We start from the raw sequence: 22,689 nt of genomic DNA, 5'->3' as shown, positions 1-22,689 counted from the left end.
TTTATTTCCTTACATGTCTGCTTCATTATTCACACTCAGAAACATAGTACAGAGTCATCCATAGCAATCCAATGGCAGGTTGCCTAATGTCCGTTTATAATCACCATGATATATCAAACATTACCAGTGATGCTACTGAGGTCATTAACTGAGCTAATTAATGCATTAATTAAATACTTCTTCACATAAAACATAACACCTGATCTTAAATCAATTTAAAAACATAATATAATTTAACCAGCTCTTGGTCAATAAGTCATATTTATCTCCAAAACCAAAAAACACACATTACATTTACCCGTTCTGTGATGGAAAGTAACTAAGTACATTTACCCAAGTAATGTACTTATGTACAATTCAGAGATACTTGTACTACTTTCCATTTTAAATTCCATTTTATGGTACTTACTGGTTCTTGAAACGCTATACTTAAAAAAAACCCCCAAAAAAACCCATTACATTTCTTAACGACAGCTATAGTTACTTTGATGATAAATATTTAACATACAATACATATAATGAACTGTTATGGAATTAACTATGATGTTGTTCAGAATAAATCCATACTGGCTGGTTACAACATAATATAATATAAATGATAACACAGTACTCATAGGGGCCATTTTTGTCCTGCCAGTTCTTTAAGGTGTGATACCTTAAAGAACTAAGTACATTTTGTTGATAATACTTTCATATTTTTATTCAATTAAGATTTAATTTATTTTAACACTGTTGTACTTTTACTAAAGGATATGAATTTGCTTTGAACATTGCCTCAGGACTTCTTCAAACTAAAGAGAGCCCCTCCAGAGACACCCATTACGCACACGTTCTATCCTCTCTTTTTTTCCCGATACTTGTCTGTTCTGTTTTTGAAACCCTCACAGTAAATCTTGCTTTGCTCTCCTATCCAGCAACCCCGTGTATCAAAGCCATCAGTCCCAGTGAGGGCTGGACCACCGGCGGGGCCATGGTCATCGTCATTGGGGAGAACTTCTTTGACGGGCTGCAGGTGGTGTTTGGCAGCATGCTGGTGTGGAGTGAGGTAGGAATTGTCTTCAAAACATCTCACTAATGATACAGTCTAAAGCACAGTTTGAAATGATATATATATAGCATATGGCTTGTCTCATTATTTAGATGATTTATGGGCAGTCTACATAAATTAATCTTTCCACAGTATTCTGTTAGCCTAAATATTTACACGGCATGGGGAGGAATTGTTTGTTGCTGTTTTGTGACACAATTTCTGTGCTGTATCCTCAGCTGATCACACCACATGCTATCCGTGTCCAGACACCCCCTCGACACATCCCTGGGGTTGTGGAGGTCACACTGTCTTATAAATCTAAACAGTTCTGCAAGGGAGCTCCTGGACGCTTCATCTACACAGGTATTAAGACAACGCACTGTGCGCTTTTTGCCTATTTTATCCACAGACTGAGGAATTTTAAATATGAAGTTTTGATGAACATTGACTGAGGTTTGATGTGCTTTATGTTTCTTAGCTCTTAATGAACCAACTATAGACTATGGCTTCCAGCGTCTTCAGAAGGTCATCCCTCGACATCCTGGTGATCCAGAGAAACTAGCTAAGGTGAGAGACTTCTAAATTAATAATCTTACTATGCTCATGATTATTTTCAAGAAACTGTCCACGCTACACTCTTATTAAGATATTAATGTAATAAATTCTGTTCTTTGTAGGAGATCCTCCTGAAAAGAGCAGCAGATCTTGTGGAGGCCCTGTATGGAAATCCACATAGTAATCAGGTAAACAGAACCATGTTTGGTATAATGTCCAAAATACTTAGAGACATGACATATTCTACATCTCCATCTTAATTCTTCATCAAAAATGACACATAGAGGTTGTAGATATTTAAAAGACTATAGTGGATCAATCAATAGTTTTCCAGTTAATCCAGTACTGTATGAAAATAAATTAAATTACAGTGATTTGAAATCTGTTTGAGATAGTTAATCCACCAGAATGAATATATTAGATGGCTTTATTTTTTTGTAAAATTTCTATCAAATGAAAATACAGTTCTGAGAAGAGATTGTTTTGAAAAGCTTTGCAGTAAAAGCTTCAGTATCAGAGGTTTGACTCAGCTGCCTATGCTGTCAGAAAAAGGCCCATAAGATAAACAGTATGCAAACATTGTAAACAAACATTGTACCGCGCTGGTAGTTTGTGGCGGCCAAATGAATGTTTGGCAGCTGACTCCCTGCGCTCAGATGTTGGCATTTTATGACAAATACTTTAATGCACCAGCATGAGTTGGACAACTGACAGCAGAGCCATCTAACAAAACAGCATTATGGTTTGTTGAACCATTGTTGACCGTTGCATTTGATCTCCTGTAGGACATGCTGTTGAAACGTGCAGCTGACATTGCCGAGGCACTCTACAGTGTTCCCCGTCCTCACAGTCAGCTGCAGGCGCTGCCAAGCTCACCAGCCCATGGCAGTGTCATGGGTCTGGGCTCCTACCCCTCTCAGTTAGGCGTTAGCATCGGGGATCCAGGACAGAGCAGCCAAGGTGAGCGGAAAGAGACAAATGCTATTCTCTGCTTCTTCTTCTTTTTTTGCCACAAATGAAGCTCAGATCTGACCCAGCATTTTCATTTTCCATCCAGGTTACATTCGAAACTCCAGCAGTTTGTCTCCTAGGGGTTACCCATCAGCCTCCACTCCTCAGCAGTCAAGCTACGGTGGCAGCGGTGGGATGACCGGAGGCTATGGGACAGTTCCCATGACCAGCCTAGGAGTTCCTGGTTCTCCTGGTTTCAGCAGTGCCTCCCCCACAGGCTCTCCCTATAGTAAGACTTTATGTACTCTCTTAATGTCTATAAATGTGTTTGTTAATTTACCTGACTCTACTGATCCCATTGTGATTTTCAGACTTGACACTGACTGCTGCTCTCTGTTCCACAGTAATGCCCTCCAGCCCCACTATACCAGGAAGCTCCAGCTCCTCATCGTCTCTCTTGCCTTTCTCCTCCTTCCCGTCTGCTGCTAAACAGAAGAGTGCTTTTGCTCCTGTCCTCAGGCCCCAGGGCTCTCCCTCCCCTGCCTGCCCTGCCTCAGGGGGGAACAGCTTCAGAGGTAGCCACCCAACTCACTATCTGACCCCCCTGTCTGAACTTACGAATGCAGTCTAACCCCTCATACTAACCACTCGAAAGCTATGACTGACCAAGACAGAGAACAGTTGCTGGATGTACATTAATGCAAGACCTGATTGATTAGAATCATAGATTTTGTATATTTTTTTCTCTCCAGCGATGACGGGCCTGGTTGTACCCCCGATGTAGCAAAGCACCCACCCCAATCTACCCCAGACCACTGCTTCACTTAGCCCCTCTTTTGGCACTGAGAGGACAGGGACAATGGAAAATTGTTCACTAGTGACCAAGTATAACTTTCCTCCCTGAGCCCCCTGCCATTACTTAGTCCCCTTTTCATCTACGTGGATGAACGGGACGGGGTATGAAAATGTCCAAAGACCAGCCATCTACTCCAGAGGCAGAGGAGATTACTCCACCCACAACTACAGACAGACCATGCTCCTTAGCTAACAGCACCAGACTGGACCATATTACCGCTGTGTGTGTAATGAAGCAACTGCATTTTGAAAGGAAACAGGAAAACTGGTCCTAATTTCACCTCAAGCTTCAAAAGCATCCGTATTGACGTCTGGCCTGCTCACATGCAGTATTCAATTCTTCCAACACCTGCCCAAACCTTGGCCGGAGATGCACAGGACGCGTTGTGAGAGCGCTGCTGGATGACGGACAACTCTGATATAATGTTGCAGCTCTAAAAAGCAGGGTGCTATTCTGTCTGTGTATGGACACCTTCAATGGCATGTGTGTACACTGTCTGTGTGTTAGCGAGAGGTTTTTTTGTAGTAGACTTTTTGAAGACAATTTACATTCCAGAAAAATAGACCCTTTATTTTTTGTTCTGATCTCTACGGTTTTACAAGGGAGAACTCTTTGTCTCAAGGGTTATTACTAAAGGAATTCATATATTGATTTATTTAAGAACAAGCAATTTAACTTATTATAGTTAGTTTAGGGAATAATATAAATGTGTTTTTATAAAGTGGTCCTTTTCCAACTGTGACTGAAATGAAGTTATCTCAACAATTGCCTATGAATTTGCTAAATGATCTGAGGGAATGGATTTTTTTTGGTGGAGAAGATAAACTCAGTGATTTGGATTAAAACATCCCCTGTTTGCAGGTTCTTGCATAACAAAATCCCACAGTTAAAGAAGGTTATTGTCCTTGTGTAAAGGAAAAATGTTAGTTAGCCTTATCCTTTTTAATTTCACTTATAATGCATGCTTTGTCACACCAATGCCCTGATATTATTTAATTCCACACTGCAAATTTAAATGTATATGACTACAATTACAGCATCATTTTAAATGTCTCAACCCAGTACAGGTCTCTAGTCACTATGCAGTAGAGTAAATGAAGGCACAACTGCTCAGTAGAAAAGAACAGGGCGTATTAGGTGTTCATTAACTCATACCATGCTGGTCTTTTTCATAGATTTTTGTCATCACAACACAAACTTCATTCTCAGGACATGAAAACAAAGAACACAAAGAGTATGTGACGTTTGCAAATTTGTTTTGTTTAGAGTTTGGTTAATTTTATTTATTTAAAAATTATTAGCAGTTTAATATTATGTTTTTTGAAGCCATCTTTCTTTGAAACGCAACAAAAAATGGTGCAAATGTGATTTGTATATCTCAAGGTGTAATTATATTTTGTGCTCCAAATAAAACAAATGAGAAAAAGAAACCACTGATGCTGATTTAACTTGTTTTAGTTCTTACCATGGATTAAATTTTGACTTGTCTTGTGTGCAGAACGGAATCACAACAGAAGTATTTTTACACACTCTGTATTATCTAATATCCAGGACATGCAGATTTTCCTATAAGTCTCCACATTTCAAAGTTCTGCTGGATCTATTTTTGTCTTTGCCCATCACCTGTGTGCTCGTGCAGTTTGCTACACTTTTTGTATACATAGCTGATGAGCCGCAGCATCTTAATTGTGATGCGAGCGTTAAAGACTGAGTAGAGCATGTCAAGATAAACAACAACACCCTCCTCCCCCCATCTCTCTCCTCTCCAATAAGCCTGCTTCTCTCCAAGGACCAAGCCTCTGGGGGCCCAGAGTGAGAAACACGAGTCTCCCTCCAATGTGGCCTCCTCCTCTCTGTCTCTTTCTCTCGCTTAAAACACACACACACAAACACACACGCGCGCACACACACGTAGGCATGAGCCTCACCACTGCCTTGTTTTTCAGTCTTTGTTTGGTACTGCTTCATCTCGTCTTTCTTTCTCACCTCTTCTTTGCTCCCCTGAAATGACCCTTCTCCGCTAATGTAATTAGCACTGGTAAAGAAGGGCAGTTAATTACCCACTCTATTTTGATCGGGTAATTAATGTTATGCCAGGAAACAGCAACTGTTTCATTAACATAGCGCTCAAAGCAGACAGCGGGCAGCGTAGCACCCAGTGGATGCATTTCTATGTGTGTTTGTATGATGCATTTATGGACAAACAGTGTAACTCTGCTCAGTGGCAGTTAAAGACATGTGGACTTCAAACATGTGACAGTGTCTGTCTGTGATCTGACCTCGACAGCAAGTCACAGCTTCTCTCTGTGCTGTCTTTGTCATCATCAAGTAGCACTTGTCAAAATAGCTCAGGCTGTTGCCTCTTCCTCCTCATCCCTCCCTCTCTCTTTTGATATGCTGTTAATTTGACAAGTTAAAGTCAGCTTTGTTGCCGGCACCTCAGCATTCATCTTGCTGAGCGCTCCTTCTGCCCAGTGGTGCAGGAGCCATATGCTCCTCTTCCACATGACTGTTTTGTTGTTGGTGTAGTGGCTGCAGCGGCGCCATTTACTGTCTTCATGATCACAGTTTGGATAAAGACAGGATGAGATGCCACCTGCCACCAAGTCGTTCCACATCACACTGCGCGCACAGCTTCAAAAGAGCATCTAGCTGCAGGGCATATGAGAGCAAAAACCATGTCATCTTTCATTATCGATACAGCTAAAGTACTGATGACTCCCCATGTTTAAGTTCCAGCATTGTCTTCCTTACAATAGGAGGAGCATATAGCACAAAATACACCCTTCCCCTCTCGCCTCTCAAGGGATGTGTTTGTGTTTATATACCCAATTAGCCCTCCGGCCACAGCATGGACATGCATTAGGCTGACATTAGCCGTACATCTGAACGTGTGTGTGTAAAATACAGTGCACCCCCTTCTCATTTGAGGCATAATTTTCAGGGGTGTACCTTATTAGGCAGACTGAGGCAGAGCTTGACAGGGGTGGCCCACTGTTTTGTCAAATAGATTGGTTTCCACACACCCAGCCAGTGTCCTTTGCCTCTGGCCGGTCACTAAAACCTGCATTGTTGCCCATTAGACCACTGGACCCCGATTCCTTTTTCCTAAATGAATCCCCCACCCCTTCTGCCATTCCCTTGGGTGTCAGTAGAGTGGGGTGGCAGATGGGACAGACACAGAGCTGCCCCATGAGATCCCCCCCCCCGCCCCCCAGCAACATACACACATATACACACACATGTAAACACACACATGCACATTCACATATAGGTGCACACACACATACTCAGACATGCATGCATGCACATATGCATAACCAACAACACACATACACAAGCACAGCAGCAGCAACACATAGCTCCCCTGCCCCCAGACACAAACCTCATCTGTCAGCCTGCTGCTTTTGTCCAGACCACCGGAGTTTGTTCTGTGAACACAGAGTGATGTCTCTGTCCCTGCCTCTCAATCTGTGCTTTGTGTACCTGGGTGTTAGTGTGCGTGTATGTGTGTGTTTGTGTGTGTGTATGAGAGAGAGCGAGAGAGAGACAGAGAGAGAGAGAGAGAGAAAACTGCACAGTGACAGCTTCTCTTTCTACAAGAGAATTATTATAAATGTCATGATATGTTCCTTCTATAATGCTCAGATCCTGTTTCTGATCTGAACACTGTATCGAACCTGACACACTGTATAATGTTAAATGTATGAGTTATTATATTTATGTAGATTTAGATCAATCAAATAAGTACTTTCTTAAAAAAAAACTTTTTTACATAGGGGTGTTTACTGCTGTATGCATGTGCAAACACTGACTTTAAACAAAGCATTAAAAGCGATAGAAAGCATTATACACAATTACAATTTCTTATGCCAATGAAATTTGGAGTGACCAACTTCCTGTTTTAGTGTTTGGTGGTGGGGGCATTAGTTAACTGTGGCCTATTGTGTCAACATAAACATTAAGTAAAGGCAGTCTGTGGCACCCAATAATAAAGGTTACATATCGTCTCTAATGGTTCCACTTTCTATTATATTTCCTTGGCCTCCCTTGTTTGCACATTTGAAAACATCAAGTTTGTCTCTGTAAACTGCGCATATAACCGATTTTTTTTTTTTTTTTTTTTTTGTCGGTGAGGAAGAGTTTGTACATCACGATCTACTCCTCCTCTGGGTATTATATTGACAATTAGCCAGATTAGAGGAGCGGGGATGTAAATTGGGCCAAACGTACGTATTGGCTGTTAGTGCGCACGGCGGTGTGAGGTGAGAAGGCCCCACGCTGGTGATTAATTACAGCCACGCCGCATGACAGAGGTGGGAGCTCTCCCAGTGCTGTCTGCAGCCGACATGCAGGGAAATCCAGCCTGGCTAATTGACCCGGCTTCTGTAAGGCCATCCATCAACCGTGGCCCGAGTGGCCCCGTAAGAAACACATTATTCAGAGGTAAGTTAGTTACCCAACTAGCTCTCCGCCGTTCATTAATGGTATTACCTTCTGTCCTGTCTGTCTCTGCTAGCAAAGCACATTGTGAAATGTTCGCCTCATCAACAAAGAGTATACTTTTATTTTGTGTTTCATAGTCGTTTTGGTCGATAGTTTCATTACTTGTATCGGGCCCGGGGGTAAACAGCGACCACGCCCAGTTTGAGTCACGTCTCATGTTTTGGGAAGATCACCCAACTAGTTTCCTTCACTTTTTAAACAAGTAACAAGTTTTGATGCCAGTGCAGTATGCACATATATATCAAATAAATATTCCTGGGGCAATTGCTCGAGTCTAAAAAAAATCTGTTCTGTGCCAGATTTTCAGCTGCTGTGAGAAAAAACAAGATTTGAACTCAGTTTTTGTAGAATAGTCTGGACAGCAGGAAAAGTCCTTATTTCTGTCTCAAAGTGGAGAAGTCTGTTTCACTGTCTTTCCATGGGCATCCACTTGAGAGAGAAACCCAGGTACTGTGTTCTTGTCGTGAGAAATAGATGGAGTACTATTAATTTTTTGGTCAAAGCCCCATTAAAAGCATCCTTATAGTTAAAAAAGATCACATCAGTGAGGCAAATACCCACCTTTTGAGATGGACTGCTATTAATTCTATAACCATAAACCTGACACCATTACCTCACATCAGCCTGTGTGGTACCTGTCAGCCCTGTCTGTTTTAGATTTCATTTCTCTTTTTTGCAACCTGGAGCAGGCTGAATAGGAGAGACAGGTACAGTAGTGTCCAGATCAGCTGTCAGAGCAGTGTCTAGGCGGTGTGGTTATGGCTAAGTCAAAGATGGAGAAGCCCGAGGTCTCTGCTCGTCACACCTGGTCAGGGCCCACACGTGCTTTCACTTACTTTCCCCACAAAACATCCCTCCAGCTATCTCACAAGAGAAGGGGAGAACACATATGGAGACATGCATTAAAGTCAGTGTGAGCAGGAGGAATGATTTCTCATCCCCAGAAGGTGACTTGTCACACTGGAGTCTCTCCCCAAATATCTGCCCTCCTCGTTCCCCGTCACACTTACAGCGAGGGAGGGCAGAGAGTAATTGCTGTTGGGTCACATCTAGTTGTCACAGTTGACCTTTTGCCAGTGATGAAGTTGTGTGTGTGTGTGTTTATGAGAGAGTGATGGCATGCGTGAGTGTGTGTGTGTGTGTCTGTATATGTGTATGTGTGGTCTTCAAACCAAACAAATCATCAGACTTATAATGGCAACTTTATAGATGTTTTTCATATTCCTGAGGATGCATCAGTGCTGCTCATGATCACTTTCATTCATGCAAACTGTGTGTGTGTGTGTGTGTGTGTGTGTGTGTGTGTGAGGCAGCACCATAGCGCCACCTACCTGTGAAAGAGCAGGGTTTGTTTTTTCTTTTCCTTCAATCTTCAGTGTTCTTACTAGAATCATTTGCACTGTAAGAAGTGCAGTAACTGTAGCAGTACATCTAGTTGCAGCAATTTTCTTTCCATGCTGCAACTAGGGGTTGCAAGCAGCTTCATTTGTTTATATATATATATATATATATATATATATATATATATATATATATATATATATATATATATATATATATTTATATATATATGTGTGTGTGTGTGTGTGTGTGTGTGTGTGTGTGTGTGTGTATTCTGTTACATGCAGTGTTGTAGTCATGGCATGCCAGTGATAGCAACACTGTGGCAACAACCACAAACAACTGTTTTATATGTCTCCCTGTCCTCTGCATAGCAGCATGCATAAATATGCAGGAGGATATCTAATCAAATAAATCCATTCATTAGGAGAGCTGCTGGTATTTCTGCTTTTGCATTAATTACATAGTCATTACCATATCAATTAGAGAAATCAGAGATCATGTAATTAAGGTTTAACCAAAAGCACCTGCTGCCTCTGAGCTGTGTTGTGTTGTTGGTGTGTGTGTGTGTGTGTGTGTGTGTGCGCGCGCTACAGTCCTAATCTAATCTATCCTTTGACAGGACTCCCCCTCATCAATCCTGAGCTGACGGAATTCAGCTTCTTTTTTTGTGTGTGTGTTTTGTTTTTGTTTATAAGGGTGGGTGGTGGCGGTGGTGGCAGCGGTGGCGGTGATGTTTGGAGGGGCGTCATGCGAAATGTTGTCATGGTGATCAAATTGATTGGCAGGGACGCCTGCTTAGAAAGGAAGAATAGGAGACAGGTGGAAGGAGGCGGGCTGTACATCTAAAGGAACAGATTGGGACAAAGTGAGGACTCACTGGGTGTCATGAGGGGGACAGTGTCTGCTTGGCTCCGGTTACACCTTGTAAAAAATAACCACTAATTACTCTAACGGTCCACAGAGGCTTTTTGTATTCTGGGATTTCTGAGTTTGCAACAATGTCACCAGATGTTCTTGTATTCGGCTTTAGTTAGATAAAGTGAATCAAAGATTTCTGAAATTTGCTACAATGACAGATTAATACCAACAAGTTTCAGAGGCACGGTGGCTCAGATCACAGAGGGAGAGTGAACACAAGGTGTATTTTGTGGTGTTAGTTTTCCACCTGTGAGGAAAAGATGGATATAGCTGAGAGGAGGATGGAATATTTTTTTCAATGAAGGGGTCAGAGGAAGCCATGTGTAAGGAATCCATGGAAGAAAAATAAAAAGAGGAAAAGAGAGTGGGCAGGAGAGGAGATGAGGAATGAGAGGAGGGAGGAGTGAGAGGAAGGGAATGGGGCTCAGGGGGATGGACACCAACCTCCGGCCTCCTCCTCCCGTGCACTTCCTGTTCCATTTCCTTTCTCCTCCCTCGTTGCCCATTTCACTCTTGCTGACATCTCACCTTTTTTCTTCAGTGAGGTCAACCCTGCGCCTACATGCTCTTCATCAAGCTTTTCATCATGTTTGCAGCTTATAAATTAGATTTTGCAATTTGCATGATTACTACTGACTGTTACTGACCTTAATTTTTTTTTCATTTCACTATATGTCCTACATTCCAGGGAGCCATAGTTTTATAAAAATCAAACTACAGATACATAAAAATTAACATTTACTCATTTACTCAACTTTCATTTATTTATTGTCAGTGTGTTACTGTCATTTAGTGATGCAGAAACAGGTAGAGACAGTTTCCAGAACTCATGTCATTGGTGTATTTATGTAAAGTCCCACAGCCTATACGATTAAATTTAGGATTCTTTTAAATGCTAGAAGTACATGTTATCTCTCTCAAGCTGGTCTCAAGTTTGTGCAAGTTGTTTATGCTTTGAAAAATGTCATGTAAAATGTAATTTAAAGTAAGTGTAATTTTTTTAGTAAATGGGTTGAATCACCCACCAAAATAGTTTTTAAAGCAGAAACTGTGTTGTTTGTATTGTTTGAATTTTAAAGAGGTTCACTGAACAGCTTAAACTGACAGTGATTAATCAACACTGACCCTCCAACACATATAAAACTGGCCACCTGCAGTGATCTTGTTCCCTGATCAGACAACCTTCGACACATCGACTCTCCGAGTGTGCGCCTGTTAAAGCACTGAGGTGGTAAATCTTTTCCCCCTCGTGTCCTCTTCTCATCCTCCTCATAACAATTCTCCATCCTCACATCCCGTGCACCTTGTGGTTCAGTTAGGACATTTAAGGCACAATGTTGCATAAAACTGTAGTTTTCTGCAGTATTGACTTTAGATGATCATATCTCAGGCTTTTTTACATGATGAGTTTGATGAAATAAAAAGATTCCAACATTTTATGTCATTAAAAACTATGTATGTATGTTTAAAAACAGTATGTTTTTAACTACAAAAACACTGAAATATTATATTTGACATTTTTGACATTCCATTAATCTTAGATGCGTTTGAGGTAAAGCCTAAAATCAACCATTGACAAGAAAAGACAATTGTGTATTAACAAATTCTTTACATGACCATTATTATCTTTAGGAATTTACCCATCGGTCAACTATAAATCAGAGAGGTGAGACTTAATCACTCTGCACTTCAGTCTGCTTGGTGGACCCCATAGTTTGTTGTATTTAAAAGTCATGTGCACTATGACACCACTAGATGGCGGAAGAGAACTGGATAAATATCTCTCAGCTATTTTAGCTTCATTTGTCAAAGGAGCCTAACATACTGTAGCTTCCTCTTTACTTTACTCTTCACTATCGATTCACTGCTTAGGGACTTTGTGGAAAATGCTCCAGTTATGGAACCATAAAGTAAGCAAGGTCACTTCTCAGAGTTTTTTTTACTCTTTGTTGAACTGTCTCTGTCTGCAGTTGTTGCACTTCACACTCCACAGATGGCAGCTTCTGTTATTTGTGACAAGAGACTCACCTGATTGATTTACAGAAATAATGGATGTCACTCTGAGCTATTTTTAGACTTTCAATCAAGAATTGCTGCAGATTTCATCAGACTCATTACATTTCTCCTTCACAGTAAAAAGATAGTGGCAGTTATGTAATTGTTGTGATCACTATACAAGCCCCCTCTTACCAACCAATTGAGAACAAAGTATTGCTTTTCCTGCACACTGCTGTGCTGTGCTTTGACAGAGGCCATTGTCTTTCCTGGTTGGTGTGACGGTGATATTCACTGCTGACTCTGCAGCCATGAGACTACTCTGATCTGCTGTTCACACCACCGAGCTGGTGATAGTGGAGCTCCAGTAACATTTGTGTCATATTTACACTGAACTCTGGTCTGCATACTTCCCTAGAATACAGAGCCAAATCAGATGAGCTCTTAACATGAGGTGGCAGGGTGCCTGAGCCGCGGCACACTGTGGACATGAAGCCTGCCCTTGGTTTGTTACCTGCCATATGGCTTTCCCGATCAGTGTTGCAGTGCCAGCACAGAGGGGGAGAGAGACACAGAAAGACATAGAGAGAGAGAGGGAGGTGTTTCTAAAGGAGCATGTCGGTCTTTGAGCTAACCTGTGCTATCCTCCCTTCATGCACCACTAGCCAAATGTCAGGAGGGGAAGGATGACGTTTACTTGGGGGTGTGCAAAATAACAAGAACCCCTGAAAATTTCACCATGATTGAGCAGTAGACCTGCAACAAATATTAGTTTAGTAACCTTGATGTGATGTGGATCTGCTTATCAAGACAGACTGGGCTTGACACATTTTTGTTTTACCTATACAGTGCATTACCCTCATTTTCATAACCAATTCATTCTTCAGGTGGATTAAGATTTATTGTTTAGTCCAAGAATATAGTAACAAAATAGTAATAATAAAATATAAAAGGTTAAAAAAAATTAAAAAGCAGTAAAAAAAATGTTTTTGTTTGAGACAAAAGTGCAAAACTCAATAATATTCAATATAACCAAATGTTTCATAAATAGTCAGAATTGATGTAGTTTTTTTCTGTGAATAATTGCAGTACTGATTAAATACAAAGTTCAGTGCTCATGGTCACATAAAATTAATTTCATCCTGTTCGTTTGGACGTGTGGTTTTATGTGAACAGTGTGTTCTTATCAGAGCAGCACTGAACTGAACCGTCCTGTGGTGTTGCTCTGAGTTGGCCGTGTGCTGCAGTGCAGTGTTGAGCTCTGCTGTGTGTGTGTGTGTGTGTGTGTGTATACGCTCACTCCAAATGCTCTAAGAGTCGCCTACGGGTGGCGCTATGATCAATGGTGTAATCAGTATTATGAATTACCCCTGATTCTGCCACACTTGTTGTCTCTGCTTTAACAGTGATGTCATTTTGTCCTGACAGATTTCACTGGAGCTGCTTCTATCAACTTTGACTGTATATTATCTGATTAATTCCCATGAATGAACACATTTCAGCAGCATGTTAATACTGAGACCCTTCATATAGAGACCTGTGTAGCCAATGTCCCAGTTCCTGTTGGTCACAGTACCCCCTGCTCATCAATAGAGGGTGCTGTCTGACCTCTCTTCTTCCCTGCCTCATGTTTCTTGCCTTTCCAATTGATCTTCTGTGACGACCAACCATAATCTGTTTCACGTGGTTAAAAGGGCAGTATAATGATCCTTTGATCCACTTGGAATCACAAAACAGTCCACAGTGTTTATCCAAACTGTAGGAGCACAAATACAGGAAAGGTTTTTGTTCGTCCCATCATCTCATTGTGGCTGGTATTGACTGACGATGCTGCTAAAATAACTCTTCTGTAAGCCACAGTTGATGGTGCAGAGGATGGCAAAGGCCTGCAGAAAACTGTATCTCACTTTAGACTGTGGCCCTCTGCCAGCTAACACACTGGAGACTCACTGTATTAGAACTGTTGAGCAGCATAGTAAAAACCAGCAGCACAGTTGGCTGTATCTGTACATGAACTACTGCTGATGCTAATGTGTGAATATAACTGATGCAAAGCAATAAGATGCATTAGCAGCTTTCCTGTCGTTATGACTAACTCTGATCTAATAAAGTGTTTGTTTGAGAAATATTCTCCAGACCTGTGCACCCATGTGATCTGTCCCCGATGAGAAGGATGACTAAATTAGAGAAGGAAATGAGAATATTGTCCCATGAGTTTCACCTGTGGCGTGGGTGTAAATTAGTGTAAAACTGACATTTACTTTCGAGAATGACTGGCAAGAAAGTCCAGTCCAATGTATTTCTTACTTGTTAACGCACCCTTGACCTGCAGAATGGTGGCATTTTAAGGCATGGAAACTAGTCACCTGCTTCCAGGAAAGTGTTTCAGTTTCAAGCTGAGATCTGTCACTGAATCTGGCTACACTTAAACAGTTACATGACTGACTGACTGTGCTGCTATCCTGAGGGTCTGGATTTGACAGCGAGGTTACATACAGTATGCTTTATGTACTGAATTGGCTGTCTCTCCACTCTTTTCACTATGGTGTGTGTGTGTGTGTGTGTGTGTGTGTGTGTGTGTGTGTGTGGGGCTCTGTTGTGTCCTATCCACAGTTTTTAGAGGAGCAGTGGAGCGGTTAATGTGCTGGTGGGTGCTGGCCGTCATACTGAAGAGAGTTCGGGCAGTAGCTGCGTGTTTCTTTCTCCCCCCAGGTCCACACAACCTGTCCCTTTGTGTCCCAAGCAGGACCACCCCAGGGACCGTCTATATACATTGGGTGCACTCTGAAACACCAAAACATACTTATATGTGGTTTGCAAGGCCCACTCTAGTGGCTTTGCATGTTTTCGCCTACTATATTCTAACAAAAAATGTGTATGATAATTATTTGTGTAAACACTGGTGCATGTTAAGAAAAGAGTCTCACCACAGTGCTGTTTGTAAAACATGGCATTGCCTCCATTTGAGATCTATATATAAAAGCTTCTGGAGCTTTCAGTCATTTCACACAAGCTGCATTAGCTACACTTGCTCAGTTGTCATGGAATTATAGATGTTGAAATTATGTTTAAATGTACATTTATTTGTTAGCGTTTGAAGGAGGTTCAAAGTTCATTCATGAGCCAACATAGATACGAAGTACTAAAAACAGCAGTAGTAGTGAAAATGGAAATTTTAACATCTGAAATACCATGACAACTGGGAAAACTCAGTCTGCTGCTAAAGATCATGTCATGTGTTTTAAAGCTCCAGAGGCCCGTAGCACAAAAGCAAATTTGAGCACTGTTCACATTCAGATCTCTAATTGTGGAAATATCACGTTACACAAATGACAGATGCTCACAAATTATTCCATGTTTGACATTTTGTTTAGATTAGTAAAATTAGTCAAAAATGAACAGGAAAGGAATTGATCTCATGTTGAAACAGACCTCAGACCAGCCACTAAATAGACTTTGTGACTGAATTTAGAACTTCAGTATTTCTGTTATCATTTCGGCTCATGTGTGATATGTTTGACATTTTTAATTATGCTGCGGTCCGTTTACCGCAGAAGTCAAATGTCCGCATTCCATTACAACTATTGGAACCTTGTTATTGTTGTTGATGGCTCGTTGTTGTTATATTTAGCAATACCAGTTTATAACAATACATTATGCTGTATTTTGCACATACAAACACTAGAGCAACATGTCTACAGATTGAAGTTGGACAGTACATTGCTGCAGCTTTAATTTCTGTTGATTCGCAGAGCAGCCATCTTGGATGTTGAGTTTGGAATCTGACTTGAGGGGGCATTCCAGCTGAAATTTCTGACTGGGAACTCAAACTTCCTAGCTCAAATGAAATGCCCATAATAAGCTAAATATACTTGGCTGTTGGCTGATTGGTTGGTTGCTCTTCTGGTTAGGTGTCATTGGTTGCTGTAGCTGTTGTCAATTTGCAGACATTAATTAAAAATTCCACAATGTTTAAATTGATTACCCTACCCTTATTTTCCAAACCAAACCATAGGTTTTTTGATTGATTTCTTTAGCCACTGGTTTCCATTTAATTTCTGAATGAAATGACGTGCATCACAATTCAACATTCGCTATATGTAAGGCATTTCTCTTGCTATTAAGTTACCCTGATGCTTGAAGTGTCATAGAGACTGTATAGCTTTGTCAGTATGTAATGGATGTGGGACGCCCTCTTCTCCAGAGGGTCTCTCCAGGTACAGCCCCAGATGATCTTGCTACAATAAGTGGTCCCACTGGCTGTGATAAAATCCACTGTAAAACTGCCCCTCCATTAGCTCAGCAAGAGTATGGCTTAACAAGACCAATCTAGTTGGCTAAGCAAAAACCTCCTTATTACCAGTGCAGTCAGTCCTGCTGGTGATTCATTTAGACACATTCCCCAGGAGTTCGATATTGTGATGGATCTCTTGCCACAGAGCTGTCAGCCTGTCAGTATTTGTGTTTGTTTGTGTCATAGCTGGGCCACACGAGCAAGTGATTTGTGCAGTAGCATTGCAGACAGAAGGCAATATCACCAGTTCTATTCATTAGTATGCTGCAGTATAGAGAGAGAGAGCTGCTATCAGATCAGGGGAAGCCTTGGCAGGAGAGCAGAGGAAAAACAGAAAGAGAGAAAGACATAAAGCACAGTGACATGGACAGGAAGCAGCAGCTGATAATGAGTGAAAGGTATGAGGGACAGTCTTAATTTTGTAACGTTTTGCCGTTAAATAATAACAAGAACAGCCCAAAATTGGATTCTCAAATGAGCACTTTTCTTTCAAATTGGGCTCAATATCATGAGTCAGTGTCCGTCAGAAAAGACTTGACAATGACTGTAAGAATATAGTTGAGAGAACGGGATAGGGACCGATAATATCCTGCCTGTTTTTGTACATTTTGCAATGCAGTCATCTGAAACTGGCCCTCTGTATGTGTGTGTATGTACTGAAGCACGTGTGTTGGCAGGCATGTGGACTGTGTTTGTATGTGTTTGTGAGTCTACAGTATCAGTGTGAACTGTATGTGTGATGTATAGTGAGCCGGGCAAAGAGAGATGTTAAAGGATCTTTTTTGCCTGCGTCAGCAGCATTGCAGGGAGGAAGAGAGAGGGAGGGGAGGGGAGAGGGGGAGAGAGAGGGAAAAAGAGAGAGAGGATACAGGAGTGCAATACCAGTAAACAGGTGCTGGCTCTATCGGCACCTCCCTTCCTATGGACCTCTTTCTGTCTGCGCACACATCCACACATACATTGTACATGAGCACTACACACAGAAGCCTTTTATACTATAATACATATATTTATACCACACATTGTCTTTATTGTATGCAAAACTGTAACAGGAGATGAGGGAAAGAGGAGAAAAGGAAGACAGTGAACCAGAAAAAGGACAAGAAGTCAATTACACAAAGCTTTCGATAATGTTACTTTATCACACTCAACAGTAGACGGTCAGGGTGTGATAAGGACTAGCCTGTTATTGCACACAGCCTCCCTGTAATATACACAAGCTCACTGCACCAACATCCTTGCATGGGTACCAATCCTGTCTGCTGCAGCGCCTGAACAGTAAAGAGGGAGGAGGGAGCAGAGACAGGGAAGGGGGGGAGAGAGGGAAAGAGTAAACGAGTAAGAGGCAGTTTTTTTCCCTCATGCATGTTTTAGATTTTTTTTATTTCCTCTGGTATCCTGGTGTGTGTGCATGTGCATGAGAGTGATGGTGTGATTGGCTTTGGTGATGACGGGTTCCCTGTGCTGCCTAGCGATCCTCCACAGATGGACACACAGCAGGACTATGAGATACTGAGAAATTAAATACAGGAAAAGGAAACAAAATCAATGCAATGTGAGGAGGGAGAGCTGACTTTGATTTAAAGCTGCTCAGGCTATTCCTCAACTGACTGTCAGTACATCCCTTTTTAATCTTTGTTGATGGGGAGGAGGGGTGGGGGGGGTTGAAGCAGTTTTAAAGCATGTGAAAGCAGTGAAGGGAAGGGTGATGTAGAGGAAGAAAAGAACTAAAAAAGAAGGAAAACCTGCTTGTTCACTGTCATTTACCCATTTTCTTCTGCACATAGAGGGAGGAAGACCTGAGAGGAAAGCAGCACAAAAAACTGAACGAAGGAAGAGTGCATGAGCGATTGAGAGAGGGAGAACATGAGAGCGTTGGAGAGAGAGAGAGCGAGGGAGAGAGAGAGAGAGCTGCGCTGCAGTAGCATCCCACAGCAGACGGCTGAGGACTGCCGGTGTGTGTGTGACTGCACTGCTGAAGAGGAGGAGGAGGAGTAGGAGGCAGAGGGTGAGCACGCTCGCAGACTCTGCAGGGCCATAGAGGAACACACAGCAGCAGCGGCAGCAGCAGCAGCAGCACTAGTGTTGGCCCAAACCAGGTAGAAGTCCCCGCATTCCACCGCCGAAGGATCTGGACACGTCAACACCGCCTAGACCCCCACTACCAACACCATGGCACAAGCGGCCAAACATCTCCGCAAGAACAAGGATTTAGAAGCCCAGGCAGAGCAGGAGCGCAAAGAGAAGGAGGAGGAGAGGGTCAAAAAGAGGAGTCGCTCGCGGGATAAAAAGCGCAAGGTACTGGGACTATTCACAGGTGGAGTAGTCAGGGGTGGGGTAATGGGGGGGAAGGGTGGGGAGGGAGGGGTGGCTGGAGAGGGCGGCAGGAAGGTTGAGACGCCCCCCCCCCCTCTTCTTTCTCTGTCATGCTAAGCTGTGGTCAGGGGTGCCGGGGCACACATGGAAACCCAGTCATGAGTGTGTTTCTACTGTGTGTACACACAGTCTCCCTGGCACACATGTATGTCCTGCGCATACAGACACGGGGAAACGGTACAACACACTGCATGCTTTCCTACTCCTCTCGACCGCTTTATACCTGCTTTATTGACTGTCCTGTTTAAGCCGTCTGATAAGGCAGTGTAGTACTCTACCTCTCACTGTGTCTCTGTCCCTCTTCACATCTCTGTCTCGTCCCCTCTCTCTGTCTCCTCTCTGTTCTTTGTTTTCACACTGCGGTATAGTGTCAGTGAGACAAATTTCACTACAGCACTAATCTTCCATGAGGACAGTGAGCTTTCCACAACAGTGCATCCTCTTCTCCACTGAGCTTTTCCTCTGTGTGGCATTGTAATGACCGCAGAGCAACACCTGCAGGCTTCTCTCTGTCTGACTGAGAAGTCCCAAGCAGAGCTGGAGCGACTGGCGGGTCTCATTGTAAACAATAAATCTCTGCTCTGCCAGTCACCGACTGCAGGGATGTATCATCAAGCCACTACTACTTTATTCCTCTGGCTGCTCGTCGCATTTCACTCAAACTCATTAATGAAAATGAGTCATCTGCAGATTGTGCTGTTGTGTATTGGTGGCAAATTGGTCCTCAGCAGCCGAGTATGAGTCCAGCCGCCCTGTGAGCCTGCACTGTGCCAGGCTGGCTGTAAACCAATCTGATGCTGATGCAGTAGAGACAGTGTTATGGACAGACACACAGTACAGCTTCCACTTTCCCAGAGGGGAGGCAGGGCTGAAAGGACGGTACAGGGATTAGATTTTTCTTTTTGGTGTGCTTGTGCAAAGTAGAGTAAGAACGGGACAGAGGGTGTGTTTGAGAAAAATCAAGAGAAAGGCAAGAAAAACAGCAAGAGGAGAGGGAAAAGTGGTATGACTCACATACACCAAGGGTGGTTGCCTGTCATTAGGGGTTTTCTCCTCAGCTCTTCTTGTTGGAGAGTCAGACCCACTCCTTTCATCACAGACACACACATGTGCCACCTCTCTGTCGGCGATGATTGACATGAGCCACTGACTCCTAAGTTAAGGTTTCTCCACACCCCTAACTTCTACCCTCTTTCAGAGACAGCTCTTATCAACCTTTTGCTTTTGCGAAGAGATCCAGTGTGTGAATGCAGTATGTTCAAGTCTGGCAAGATGAGACTCGAGAAGGGAAAACCTGCAGCTCCAACAGTATGGACGAGGCAGGGGTGAGATTTCAGGTGAGGGTACTAATGCAGCCCAACTTTGACTGGAAGTGTATGATTTCAGAGGATCCCATATCACTTACGTAACCATGCAGCTTAAGTCTTTCAAATAAGCTTCCTGACTCCCCTCCAGCTCCCCCTCCCAACCTCTCTTCCTTTTTTTAACACCGGCTTACAGCCATTCCTGGTTTCTGGAGCAGATGTTAATACTGGGGGAATTCTCTCTCTTTATCTTTTCTTTCTCTCCAGTTCCCTCTTTGTTTCCTTGCCTGCAGCTACAAAGTCAAATTCTGCTGACTGTAATCCATAACTTGACTGATTGCCTTTCCTTATATTGCATGGTGGTTAACAAAACCACCGTCGCTCTTGGTTGTTTTCTTTGTTTGCTACTCGTTTTTCGGTAGTTGTTCCATCAGCTGTCATGTGTATCGACCTGCACCTCAGGAGTGTCCCTATCATCGCATTGTAAGCAAGGTCAACACTTTCTCTGTGACGGAACTAAATTTTTTATTTAACTGTTAACACACATGTTAACAAACAGGCACACTCACCAGTTTTTTTCTTTCTCTGTCATTTTGTTCCAAGCAAAACAAGGCTTTTATTTATGTATGCTTCAGTTTCCGTCTTCACTGGAGGCATTTCAAGCCTTTATCATGCACGACTGGTGTGTTTTAAGTTATTATAAGAAAAATCTCTCATTGCTTCCTTATTGATTTTTACATGCCTTGTACAGCAAATTGTTTCAACTTATAGTGGTTGAGATATTGTTGCTCAGGTGCTTTTAGTCACAATAGCAGGAGTGCAGGGTCATAAAAGGATAGCAGTGTTAGTCGGTCAGCCGGTTACACAGACCACCTGGTTTAGTCTCCTTTGGTCGAGTTGGGTCCAATGAGTGTTACGGCCTCCAGGGGCTGGTGTAGCTGGTGTTTTAGAGTCAATTTCTTTTATTTTTTTAGTAATTCATTATAATTTTGGATCTTTTGAAGACATTTCTTCATTTGCTTACCTTTTTCCTCATCCTCTTTATTGTTTTAGTCCCTTTAATCTACTGTTTGTGACTAATCTATGTTGGTGTTTTACATGATTATTTCCATCCCTGTGGGGACACAAACCAGTGTCCGCTGATAAATGTCCAGAGTCATAAAGCTAGCAATTCGTCATCAAAGGGTGAGAGTGCCATTTTAATTGGCTTCATGGTGTAGTGGTATTGTACAGCACAGGTCAGTTGCTGAGCAGTGGATAATGTTGTCCTCAAATTACTTTTATTGATGAGTTTGCTTCTCATGAAAAATGAGCATTGTCAGGATGTGAACAAACCCCTATTGTCCTAGTCAGCACCTATTTTCACCTTATTCTGAATGTGTGTATGTGTCTACATCTAAAGCTGCTATAAAGTGAAGTGGTTTACCTGCCGACAACGGCCCTGAAGTATGTAGCAGTGCTTTGCTGTGTGCATCGTTCGTATCAGCCTCACGGATAAAAACGGTAAAAATGTGTCTAGTGCAGTTTTTATTTCAGGCAGTTTACTTTATTAAAGATTCAGGACTGTTCCAAGGTCACATGAAATGTACACCTGGTATTTATTACTAAACAAGCTGTTTGAAAATTGAAGATATATCAACACTCCAGGAGCACATAATCTTGTTTATTCTGCTTGACTAGTGTTATTTTGGCCTGTGCATTCTTAACATATTGGTAGCTTAATCTTGGTATCTGGCAAATGAGAGCTTTTTCTCTATTTGCAGTTATTTTTATCTGTTTTATGATGATCTGCTTTAAATCAAATCTAGACAGATTAGGAGGATTGTGACCAGAAAACATGTCCAAGAGTTCAACAATATGATCAGACTGTTATATTTAGCAGTAATTTACTTTGCCACTTCAAATTTGACATCTAATTACAAATACTTAACAAAACTATAAAGCAATTTTTCTTGTGAGCTGTTATTAAAAGCCCTAAAATTATTTCAGATGGTCTCTTTATGACCATATAGAGATCTGCTGCCTCCTGTTACCAGTTGTTTTAGTGCCACAATATGTGATCATTATTTGGTGACCACCCCCAGGCTGTTTAACAAATCCAATAGTCCTTCTCAGGATGTATGTTCAGAGCAGTATTTTGGTGTGCAATAATATGGATCTCTCTTCAGTGTCATTTGCCTTTTGCACATTTAGTTGAACGAGAACGTACAGTAAGCAAGTTTTGTGTTTCAGTGATCACTAATCTCGAAACAGTGTGGGTACATGGGAATGCACATGTAAATCTCTTTACATGCCACTGTTGTAATTGTTATTGTTGTGATTTTGGCTGCAATAAGGATTATTTTTATTTCTTCTGTTGTCCAACCAATAGCTCATTTAGTTTACAGTCACAAAGATTAATTAAACCTGCAAATAATCACCGTTGGAATCGGTGTATATTTGGCATTTCTGCTTTAAAATTGACTGTAATTATTAATTTGTAGATTCATTTTTGGTTAATCAACTAATGGAAAACCACCCTGATATCTCCAGGTTGTAATGAATGTATATCTGCAGCTTT

General features: G+C 42.0%; 2 protein-coding genes across 5 annotated transcripts in view; both read left to right on the top strand.

The window, feature by feature from the left end:
* Positions 1-4,822, top strand: part of ebf2 (EBF transcription factor 2) — a 29,824-nt gene extending 25,002 nt beyond the window's left edge. For 2 of the 4 annotated variants that reach the window (XM_071482978.1, XM_071482976.1), the window contains exons 9-15: positions 915-1,045; positions 1,267-1,393; positions 1,509-1,597; positions 1,708-1,773; positions 2,371-2,545; positions 2,643-2,825; positions 2,941-3,297. In XM_071482978.1, coding sequence (XP_071339079.1) covers positions 915-1,045; positions 1,267-1,393; positions 1,509-1,597; positions 1,708-1,773; positions 2,371-2,545; positions 2,643-2,825; positions 2,941-3,167 — 998 coding nt within the window. In that variant the 3' untranslated portion in view covers positions 3,168-3,297. Of the gene's footprint in view, positions 1-914; positions 1,046-1,266; positions 1,394-1,508; positions 1,598-1,707; positions 1,774-2,370; positions 2,546-2,642; positions 2,826-2,940 lie in introns of all 4 variants that reach the window. The other 2 variants (XM_071482980.1, XM_071482979.1) reach the window with 2 other exon arrangements.
* Positions 4,823-7,595: 2,773 nt separating this feature from the next.
* The window catches only part of ank1a (ankyrin 1, erythrocytic a), a 97,588-nt gene continuing 82,494 nt past the window's right edge, over positions 7,596-22,689 (top strand). Inside the window, exons 1-2 of the mRNA XM_071482971.1 lie at positions 7,596-7,838; positions 18,237-18,747. Of these exons, the coding sequence (XP_071339072.1) occupies positions 18,622-18,747 (126 nt within the window). The 5' untranslated portion in view covers positions 7,596-7,838; positions 18,237-18,621. The remainder of the gene's footprint in view (positions 7,839-18,236; positions 18,748-22,689) is intronic.

Source organism: Trachinotus anak, unplaced genomic scaffold (genome assembly GCF_046630095.1).
Source record: "Trachinotus anak isolate AG129_WGS33_773 ecotype Australia unplaced genomic scaffold, CSIRO_AGI_Tana_v1 ptg000008l, whole genome shotgun sequence".
Lineage (NCBI taxonomy): Eukaryota > Metazoa > Chordata > Actinopteri > Carangiformes > Carangidae > Trachinotus > Trachinotus anak.
Note: the sequence above shows the minus strand (reverse complement) of the source record. Positions and strands in the feature narration are given on the sequence as shown.